We start from the raw sequence: 11,482 nt of genomic DNA, 5'->3' as shown, positions 1-11,482 counted from the left end.
GGATATGCTCGAAGAAAGGCGTGAGGCAGCCGCCATCAGCGAGGCAAAATACAAGAAGACCCTAGAAAAATAATATAACCAACGCGTGGCTCAACATACTTTAAAGGAAGGCGAGTACGTCATGCGTGATAATGAAGCCAGTAGAGCGGAACCCTCAGGCAAATTGGGACCCAACTGGGAAGGCCCCTACGTCATCCAAGTATTCCGAGTCTGATTCAAAGATCGAACAATCAAACACACTAATGCAAAGTGCAAACCCATTATCCAAATTGAAACAATAGTAAAAGGGACCATTTTAACAACTCTCTTCCTCCAACCAACTCAAACAATAACTGAAGTACACGAGTTTGTGGGGTTAAAAGGAGGTTCTTAAGGGGATCATTAGGATCGGATGTTGGTGTATTTGGAAGGCCAGAAACAAAGCTAGATTTGACAACAAAGACAGAGACATTATGAGTGAGATAAAAGCGATGAGTTTTTTTATGGCTCAAAATTAGGTCGAAATTCAAAGATATTTCTTGGCAGGATTGGTATAATTTTGTAATTATGTAGTGTCTGTGTTGTGTCGGGTCCCTCGGTTTAAGGTTTGGTCGTGTTTTAATGAAATTTACCTTTCAAAAAAAAAAAAATTAAAACAATAACATTCACAATCTTTAGTACAAATTCTAGCATCAACCAAAATCTAAAGGGGCCTTTTCTAGTCACCTAACATTCTCCTTTTTCTTTATTCAAGTGTTCCAAGAATCAAAACCCTGCCTCTCCCTCTCTCATAACTGCTCTGATCTCCGGCGACAAAATGGACGGTAGGAGGCTGTTCGACGGCGGACCCACCGGACATTCAGATTCCGATAACCGAAACGGTGTCGTAAGGCATGGTACTAGTAGTAATCTCTCACTTCAACCTAACTACAGCTTACCGAAAGTGCAGGTATGTATACATATATACGCAGTGTTTCATCTTTATGTTCATGATAGTTGAGTTCAATTTGTGAAAAATACGTTTAGATATTCGATTAGTTACAGTTATAAGTTGTATAGAATAGATTTAGTTAGTTGAAAAGGGAGTATTGGTGTGTTGTGTGAGTTTGGTTAGTGAATTAGGGTTTGTGGTAGTTCAGTAATTTTAGACTCTGTTTTTGATTATTTATTTGAAATTTGAATTGCTTATTATTCTTTTTGTTAAGTGTAGTTTACACTTTACAATAAGCCTGATTAGTAATGGCCTTGTCAGTCTGAATGAAATAGTTCCGATGGTTTCGGTAAGGTAAGGACCGTGGAAACAAGAGGCGGACCAAAACTGACACACGATTAGCTGGTTAGGCAGAGTTTGCTAGACTTGCATGTGTCTAAGGACATGATCGGGGATAGGAGTTCTTCGAGACGTCATATTAGGGTTATGGACTTTTTGGGGAGTGTATAGGTCTGTTTTGGGGCCTTAGCTTTTTGTATACTTTTGTTTGTCGTAGCCTTAGTTTTTTCTTAGTGTTGTCGAGTGAATTAGCGAATAGAACCTTTTAGGGGAGTGTATAGGTAACTGCATAGGGGTTAGTGCTTCTTTTGCTTGTCTTATTGCTCTTTTATCTGTAGCTAGTAGCTACTATAGTTTACTCATCACTGTATGTTAGTGGTGGTTTGCAACTATTGTTATCAGTACTTCTGTACTGCTGTTTGCTCTGCTTCTCTTAGCTACATTTTATGTTATCTGGACTGCTGTACTGTACACGTTAAAAGAAGTTTTTGGAGCCGAAGGTTTTCCCCCGTCACACCCTCCCCAACCCTACCAGTAGCTTTTCTACGAGTGGGATCATACTGGGTAGTTTGTTTGTTTAGTTTTTCTATTGCAAGGACTACTTGCATATATGTAGCTGAAAGGTTCTGTGTTGTTAATAGCGCTCATAGTGAATAACGTAGCGAAGCGCTCGCTCATCGCCACTTGATTTTGGTGCCTCCATAGCGAGTAAATAGTGGGGTTTCAGGTTTTTTTGTTTTAATATTAATAGTGATAAAATACGCATATACAATAGCTGGGTTTTATGTTTTTTTGTTTAGTATACGTATAGAAACACCGTATTTGGATATAATACACATATAAAATATTTCTTAAGCTTTCTTCTAGTGTATCATCATCATCATACTCAGTAAATCCCACCAATAGCAAAGCTAAGGTAGGGTCTGAAGAGGGTAAGATGTAGACAGCCTTACCTCTACCCGTAAGAATAGAGAGGTTGCTTCCAGTGAGACCCCCGACTCGATAGTAGTTTTGCATCAAGCCTTGGACCTAAGGTGCATATCACTTAGCAATCGGGACATACCGATTGGTGCATCTACTCTCGTGTCTTTCGGCTATCAACGCCACCACATGATACATGATTAATTGTCCCCCGTTTTTAACGTTATTTTCACGCTTTCTTCTAGTGTATCGCTAAACATAAAATAACGCATTAACGCCCACTATTTCATCGCTATTGCTACGTAGCGTATGGGTTGCTTGTCGCTATCTTCTGCTATTCGTTACTAACAACTATGCTTCTGTGTTTTTTCTGTGATGTTTTGGAAGCTTATGCTGCTAGTGGCTTTAATTTCAGGAAGCACTGGAGCACTTCGCATCTATCGATCTAATAGAACTATGCAATGAAGCAAAAGTTGAGCATTGTCGGGCAACACGAGATTTAAGAAGCTGCGGACGCTGTGTTCAAAGTGTGTTAACGTCATGTGGCCACGCCTCTTTATGTGAAGAATGCAGCCCGCGATGTGATGTTTGCCCGATCTGCAGATTTCCCATACCAAAAACCGGGAACAGACTCTCTCGACGTCTATTTTACGAGTGCATTGAAGCTGGTCTTATTTCCAAAAGGTATGACGATAGGTTTCAAGAAAAAGACGACGAGAAACAAGCAACGGCTGATGTTGAACGGCTGTATTCGTTCTTTGATGTTGCGTTGGAGAACAATTTGCTATCGTTGATCTGCCATTGTATCCTTATTCAGCAACGCTATTTTCACCAAATATTTAACTTTTTAGTTAAGAGTAAAGTACACGGTTAGTCCCTGTGGTTTTCCAAAATTTTGGATTTGGTCCCTAGCTTTCCAAAAGCACACAGATGATCCATGTGGTTTGTACTTTGTGATTCATTTAGTCCCCAACCAACAAATCTAAAGGTTTCAGGAGGTGCAAGGTATGAACTAAATGCGTTACATAGTTGTTAATAGCGAATAGCGGTAACTAGCGACAAGCTACCTATACGCTACACAACGATAGCGATGAGATAACGAGCACTATTTGAGCGATAACGTATTAGATTTTTTTTTTAATTTAAAAAGCTAGGGCTTTATTCACGAATTTAAGGTTTTTGATGAAATTAGTGAAGATTGCAGCTGTTTGGTTGATTAAAATTCCTAAAATTCTGTTTTTAATATTTAAAAAAAGGAAAAAAAACCCTAATTGTCGCTATTTCATGCTATTGAGCGCTAAACATCAAATAGCGATGATCCAGCGCTACGCTATTCGCTATTAACAACTATGGTTACAAAGTGCAAACCACAGGGACCATCTGTGTACTTTTGGAAATAGTTGGGGACTAAATGCGTTACAAAGTGCAAACCATAGGGACCATCTATGTACTTTTGGTAAAAGTTGGGGACTAAATGCGTTACAAAATGCAAATCACGAGGACCAGCTGTGTACTTTTGGAAAGCTAGAGATCAAATCTAATTTTTTGAAAAACCACAGGGACTATCCGTGTACTTTACTCTTATGGTTATATAAATAGGTCTAGTTTCCTAAATTTCGAGATCCATTTTTCTTAACAGTTTGTCAATAGATATAACAGATGTTTGTATGGACGAAAGTGCAGTTTCCAGTGACCCGGTTGTCGCGTTGTTACTGGATGAAGTGGTTGTTAAAGACTGGTGCAAGAGGACATTCAAAAATATTATTGCTGACCTTCAGCCTATATGTATCCTACAATGTTATATTATATTATATATATATATAACAAAGTTCATGCTTGTGAATAGTAAGGTGGTGCTAAAATGCATCATCTCCCTTTGCTAAAATAAGCCGCTCTATCTACACGCTAAAATGAGCCGCTTTTTGTGGCTTTTGTCTTTTTGTGTGTGTTTTTTTTAACTTTCAATCGCACCCGTATACTTTAAATAACATGCTTTCGTTAATTATACCGATTGGGCGATTGTCGGTATTGTACTTTATGAGTTTTTCCTTTCGGTTGCTATACTAAGTGTCGACACCGTATCGATACTGTAACGATTGGAACTGATACCGACTGGACTCCCGACGCAACTCGCGGGGGAAATTTACTAGTTTTGATTCATATTTAGTGTTTGTTATAGAATCAAGGCCATTTTCTTTAACATATTAAAGATAAACTTAACGTTGACGAAATGAAGGAAAAGTCAAGTGTGCTTCTAAAGTTGACAGTGAGGCTAAGTGGCATATCTACCGTACTCGAAGAATTGGAATCTTCGTTTAAAGATTCCCTTTCTGCACAGCTTCATGATATTCACCACCTACAAGAGAGCATACTAAAGACAAAACAGGTTTGATTTTCTTTTGAAAACCATTCGGTTTCGGTTTTAGCAACGGTTCGGTTTTTGGAACAAAATTATGTAAGATTCAAAAATAAAAAGTATAATTCAAAATTTAAGAATCTTTCTTAGATGTTTTCATAAATCTAATCTTCTGATCTATTTTAATGTTTCTCCAAAGTTTTTATTAAGACATTTTTTTATAATACTTTAAAAATTATTTAAGTTTTATGTTAAATTTTGTTATTTCTTGTAGGCAATAGATAAATCATTTCAAAGATAAATAAACGTTAATGTTTGTTTTATAAATATTTAACATTCAAGAGAAAAATTAAGAATTCCTAAATTTATATATAACTAACATTAAAAACATGATTTTTAGGTTATTCGGTTCGGGTTTTTCGGTTTTCATGTAATGCAAAACCGTAACTATACCATAAATTCCGGTTCGGTTTTCTTCCGGTTTATTGTGCAGTTCAGTTAAATCGGTTTTTTCGGTTCGTTTTTTTTTTGGTTTTTTGCGCACCCCTAATTATCTCAAATGGGTCAAATAGGTCAAACAGGCTGAAAGTCACCCAAAGTGTTTTTAATGCATACAACCTCCTAAATTGTGTTATTCAGTTGCACAAATTATTTTTATATGACATTGTTTTCTAATCAATATAACACGTTAAGTATTCTACTATTCTATTAAAAATGGACAAAAAGTGTTTGTGGGTCAACCTAAACTGTTTCAACCCAAACCCGTTTGACCCACTACTAACATACTCACCTGCTAATTCCAGCATATGGAGATGATGATTTGGTACACACGGCATGAGTTTCTCGAAAAGCTAAATCGGCATGATAGTTTCTCATCTTGGCGTTCTGATTTTCGCGAGAGAAAATCAATGGCAATAAGACGTGCATGGCCGTCCCCTATTGAAACCTCAACGACAGATGGCGGAATCTTGTTCATTGAAGATGCTTTATCAAATCTCGAAACGCAACAAGAGGATACACCTGATAGAGAGTATGAACTAGAAATCGCGTCTCTGCCGAAAGACGGAGGCCTTTCGTTTTCTCGAGCCAAAATAGAGGGTATTACGGGAAGTTATCCGTTTGAAAACGTGAGATCAGCTGTTGACGTTCTGTTTTTATACGGAAGCTCAGATCTGGTTGTAGCAAAACAAGCTATTGTATCCTTTTCATGTATCATACATTACTAGGGGTGCAAACTAGCCAAGCCGAGCCCGAGCTTGACCAGGCTCGAGCTTGTTTTCAAATTCAGCTTGGTTCGAGCTCGGCTCGTTGGTAGTTTCTCAAGCTTGAGCTCTGCTTGTTTATTATCTATTTAATTAATATATTAAATAAAAATAGTATAAATAACAGATTCGTTTTGGCTTGTGAGCTCGAGCTCGTTTAGTAAACAAGCTTATGCTTAGGTTCGGGCTCAGCTTGTAAACAAGTTTAAATAAGCTCGGCTTGGCTCGTTTGCTCGACAACTTTAAATAATGGGTAAATGTTATGGAATATTAATAAAAACTTATATTACACCAAGGCTCGATAAGGCTCGACGAGGTTCACATGCCAGGCTCGAACTCGGGCTCGATAAATAAACGACCTTTATTTTAGGCTCAAGCTCGTCTCGGGCTCAATAAGGGCTGGTTCATTTCGAGCTTTTTATCGAGCCGATCTCGAGCAGCTCGCGAGCCGCTCAGCTCGTTTGCACCACTATACTTTACTGATTTACTGGGCTAAAGTTTTTATTGTTTTTAACATAACAATGACTTAATATTTGGATCTTCTTAACATGAAGTAGTTCTTATATTATCTGTTCGATCGGCTCTGGAAAATACGTGACGATAAATGGAGATTTTGTGTAGATGATTTTTCTGCTACGTTTAATATAGCGAGGCATTCGATATTGGAATCGTTTACTTTCTATCTGCTTGATGACCACAGTGATGAGGCCCTGCAGGTGATTTTCCCTTCATGGTTTTCTATTTTTTAGTTTCTATCGTGAAATTCAAATATTGAACAATATTCATAGCCAAGTATGAGTTATTTTGTTATTCGTTTATTAAAGATTTCTTTGTAAGCAGATATTTATGTGCAATTTGTCCTATTAAGTGCAAGCACAACTTCTAGAATATCTTGATGCAAAATTTTAGATAGAGTAAAATGTCATTTTCGTCCCTGAGGTTTGGCCAGTTTTGCGATTTTCGTCCAAAGGTTTGTTTTTCCGCATCTGGATCCAAAAGGTTTAAAATCTTGCCATTTTCATCCAGCTCGTTAACTCCATCCATTTTTTTTTCTGTTAAGTCAAGGGTATTTCTGGTTTTTGTTAATTTAAAAGGCAATTCGGTCTTTTTCACTTTATGTACAAGCATTTCGCATAATGTGCAAGTATTCAAAAGACTGAATTGCCCTTTAAGTTAACAAAAAAGACGAAAATACCCCTGACTTCACGGAGAAAAATGGATAAAGTTAAGTAGTTAAAGACCGAAAGTCGCAAAACTGACCAAACCTTAGGGACGAAAATGGCATTTTATTCTTTTAGATATTTAGATTGTTGCTGCTTCTAGTGTTCCTATTTTTGAGTCACCAATTCTTTTGATCGTATACACTAATTATTAATTCGCGCCATTTCACAGGAAGCCTGTCGTCTTCTCCCAGAGATCGCGGGCCCCACAACACATCCGAAAGTAGCACAAGTGTTATTAGAAAGACAAAACGCTTACGCAGCTCTTATGGTTTTAAGATGGTCAGGGAGTGATAGTGGGACCGAATTAGTCTCACTTAACGAGGCTGTTACTGCTGTTCGGGTTAGAGTTGAGTGTGGATTTCTTGTTGAAGCGTTTATGTATCAGAGGTCAGTTTGCACAAAAGTTAAGAAAAAAAGAGCGGGGCAATTGAACGATGATTTTGATGACGGGTTGGATTGGTTAGAGATACTAGTAACGGAAATTTGTCTTCTCTGTATTCGACGGAAATTAGTTGATCGTATTATTGGATTGCCGTGGAATGTGGATGAGGAGAAATATCTGCACAAGTGTCTTTTGGATTATGTTCTTCTCGAAGACCCGTTGACAAACACCGGAAGTCTTCTTGTTGTGTTCTATCTACAGGTATCTTAGTAGGGTTGTTCTTCGTTTTCTTTTTCGGGTTTCGGGTTTTTGGCTGGGAAAAAGTGACCCGGTAACCGAACCATTTAAAGTTTGGGTTAGTTGGGTTCAGGTTATTCGGGTTATGTTTTCGGTTCTAGATGTAATTTTATTAAAAATGTTATTTTTTCGTAAAATATAATTAAAAAACTACATTGGTTGCACATATCTTAGATTGAGTATTTGTTTGTGGACAATAAGTTTAGGATGGAGGGAGTGCCTGTTTTGGGCCTTTGATGCTGATGTGTACAAATGTGCTGACACAAACTCCGAAAATTGAACATCTTACTAAACCGTATATTTTATTTTTTTAGCGATATCGATACGCGGAAGCATATCAAGTTGATAGGAAGCTTAAAAGCTTTGAGCAGGACTTCATTGAAAAGAATCCTGTTGATGAAGATGTAATAAACAGAATGGTTAACACACAACGTTGGAGAGCGGGATTAGTTGTATGTTATTCTCACAATCTTTTTTTTCTCTTGTTTTGTACAAACGAACCGAATGAACACGAACAAGGCCTTGTTCATGTTCGTTCGCTAAGGAAATTATGTGTTCACGGATTGTTCATGAACGTTTACCGAACGAGATTTTCTGTTCGTGTTCGTTCATAAAGGAAATTAAGGAAATGAACGTGCTCGTGTCGTTTGTTAAGTTTCGGTAACGAATGTTCATGAACATAAATGAACACAAACGAATCTGTATAAACACAAATGAACACAAGAAAAAGGAACGTGTATTAAATTTTGAATAAAATCGGTATCTTTCATCACAAATATTACGTAGATCCACCCATAGTATACTAAACTAATATTTTATTAAATAAAATACAATACACTAATATTTATTAAATGTTTTATTATTCAGAATTCTTAAGTATTGAAATATAAATATGAAAATAAAAACCCCAATGAACTATAGAACCCAAACGAACATAAACAAACACGTTACCGAACGTTCACGAACATAAACGAACAAACGCAACCGCCGTTCATTTTCGTTCTTTAACTAAACGAATAGAATTTCCTGTTCGTGTTTGTTCATTTACTAAACGAACGAACACAAACGAACTTCCCGCCGAACGGTTCACGAACTGTTTGCTGGATGTTCAGTTCATTTGCAGCTGTATTTGCAAAGTACTATGTAGGACTTCATATGCATTTTTTGTTCTTCAAATCACAAATATCTGATTATATATATATATATTATAGGACAAAAGCATACATCTACTGCCAGAAGTTGACCAACAAAAGGTCAAAAACGGAGAAATGACCGAAATAAACCCACCACAGAGTGACGACAACGTTCTCAAAAACCCCAATCTTCTCGATTCTACCAACTTAGCTCCTTCTCACATTAACTCTTCTATTCTTCTTCAATTGGATAATGAAACCGAAACCCCGTCACCCAAATCAAATTTCGTTGGATTGACAAATTATAGCACACCCATTTCAAAACCGAACACCTTTAGTGATACAGAAAGAGGAATGAGCATACTTAAACCTGTCATCAGATTTGATGATATTACAACATCCACTACACCGTTGAAAGAATTTAACCTAGGTTCTTCAAGGGTTCGGAAGAACAAATATCACCAAAGCGGGTCGGTTAACCGGATTTCAAGATCTGGAAATATTGCTACTGCTAATATTGAAGATTCACCTAGCAGTGTTGGTGGGTTATTTAACGTAAAAGATTCTGGTAAATCTGCACGCCTGAGTCGACTCGGTAGAGATTCTGATGTGCAGGATGTTATGGACGTGTCTTGGAGGTATAATAATATTATTTTTTTACCTTTAAATTTATTACTCGCTTATTTTATGAAAATCGCAACAGTTGGTTTGTCATTTAGTTTTAAGTAAAATGCCAAAATCGTCCCTAAGGTTTGGGCTGATTTATCGTTAACCATGGACGATTTTGGCAATTTACCAATTTATTTTTCTGTTTTTAATTTTTTTAAATTTCTTTTTTATCTTTAAATAAAAAACTATAAAAATAATTATAAATATATTATACATATATATACACACACATATGCACAGTATTCTTTTTTTTTAAATCCTTCTCGTTTATTAGTAATACATATGATTTATAAGTTAGCACTTTCTTTATACTAAAATATTCGATTTAACATGTGTTTATCTATGTCAAATATCTTAAGTACCCTTCAAAACAGAAATGATCAATCTTTTGGATGAAAACCAATGTTATATAATGATATATTTAAGGGGCAAAAATGTAATCTTTGCTCTGTGATCCTCAGCAACAAAGATGAAAGGCTTCCTGTGCAAACAAACATGAACAGCGGGCCCAGATGGAGGTCTGATGATGCAAGTGACCATGAAGATCAGCAGAGCCCCAATAGGCTGACAGGTGGCGTTTCCACAAGAGTGTTAAGAAGAAACAGGCTCGCTAGAAGATGACTCCGTTCAAGATTTTGCGAACCTAAAAAAGTCTTTTCTTACACCCACAGTGATCCCGTTCAGATTGATTAAAGATCGGTCATAGTTGATTGATGCCTGGTTCCGGATGGCTTTTTTTGTTTTCTGGTAGTTTTGTATCTTATGATATGAAGAGGATGAGTATAAATTGTGTTTATTTGAAACTTGTATCGTTATTAAACAACTTAGTTTTGTATTTATCAGCATGTTTTATCATAATCAATGAATCTTTTCTCGAAATTTCATGTTTTATTTTGATTTGATTTACTAAAACTTCATGTTTTATTTACTGGATTGTTTGCCAAGGAACAATACGTGTTCGAGATATATGTATATGGCACCGATCGGCCCTATTATGGGTGGTGGTGGAAAGCTATTCGCAGCGCAAATTATCCAAATACTTGTGATCATCGAGCGCAACCATGGGTCCCCTTTTCTACATCTTGAAGAAGCTCAAGCTTTTGAGGGTTTGACGAAACGGACATGACCAGACATGGCGGATTCGCATATGTTTATCATGATGAAGATGCTAGTTTGCGATGAGAAGGATCGAGCCGGATGGTACAACCCATCAATGGATCATCAAACACTGTTGTGTAGCCTACTTTTTCCTCCTCTTCTAGTGAGACAATGTATTTTCATATCATTCTAGACAAAGTTATATACAAGCTTGCTTTAAGCTAGTTATATATATATGACCATTAGAAGAATGATCGAGTAATAGTATCATCAACGCCGAATCACCAAAGGGAAACTTTTGTCCGAAATTACCAACAGATCAACGACGGATCCCACTAGAAATGAATGAAAACTGGAAAACTAAACTAGCCGTCGATAACCCACAAAATTGAGCTTATTACTAACTGATGTTAGGAAAGCCAATCACAGAAGCAATGTTTTTCACACTTGGACTAGAAGTCGTCGACTCAAAAGTCTTTCAAGGAAGTTGTTGCCATGCATAATTGCATATCCTGTAAATGAACCGAATGTTTATGAACTTGTTCGGCGGGAAATAAATGAACAAACACGAACAAAAAAATTTGTTCGTTTAATTAAATGAACGAACATGAACACACCTTGTGTTCGTTCATTATATGTTCGTGAAGGTTCGTTTATGTTCGTGAATGTTCGTTTATTTACGTTCGTTTATTTGCGTTCGTTTAAATTTTTGTAAAAACATAAATAGTTATATTTATATAAATATTAGGTTTTCTAACTACTTATATAAATATAACTAATTAGTAATTCAGTTTTCTAGTAATCAAAAATGAAATTTTAAATTTTTTATTAGATAGTATTGATCACTTACTTAATATTTATATAAAAAATCTACTTAATATTATATTTATGA

The 11,482-nt window shown here is 36.5% G+C and overlaps 1 protein-coding gene across 1 annotated transcript; it reads left to right on the top strand.

The window, feature by feature from the left end:
• Positions 1-701: 701 nt before the first annotated feature.
• Positions 702-10,371, top strand: LOC110899680 (E3 ubiquitin-protein ligase HOS1). The gene is made up of 10 exons (XM_022146570.2): positions 702-928; positions 2,586-2,973; positions 3,821-3,955; positions 4,381-4,556; positions 5,330-5,722; positions 6,346-6,504; positions 7,181-7,654; positions 8,005-8,142; positions 8,902-9,461; positions 9,954-10,371. Exons 1-10 carry the CDS (start codon positions 797-799, stop codon positions 10,111-10,113), a joined length of 2,715 nt encoding a protein of 904 aa, XP_022002262.1. The 5' UTR covers positions 702-796; the 3' UTR covers positions 10,114-10,371.
• Positions 10,372-11,482: the final 1,111 nt, after the last annotated feature.

Source organism: Helianthus annuus, chromosome 13 (assembly GCF_002127325.2).
Source record: "Helianthus annuus cultivar XRQ/B chromosome 13, HanXRQr2.0-SUNRISE, whole genome shotgun sequence".
NCBI classification, from domain to species: Eukaryota; Viridiplantae; Streptophyta; class Magnoliopsida; order Asterales; family Asteraceae; genus Helianthus; species Helianthus annuus.
The sequence above is the reverse complement of the archived record's forward strand: the minus strand, read 5'-3'. Positions and strand labels throughout refer to the sequence as shown.

Bases quoted from the DNA above. Each gene is read 5' to 3' on its own strand.
- LOC110899680 (XM_022146570.2), top strand. From the start codon at position 797: ATGGACGGTAGGAGGCTGTTCGACGGCGGACCCACCGGACATTCAGAT. The intron at 2,974-3,820 runs GTATCCTTATTC...GTTTGTCAATAG, and splicing joins GCTATCGTTGATCTGCCATT to ATATAACAGATGTTTGTATG. The intron at 3,956-4,380 runs GTATCCTACAAT...AACATATTAAAG, and splicing joins TGCTGACCTTCAGCCTATAT to ATAAACTTAACGTTGACGAA.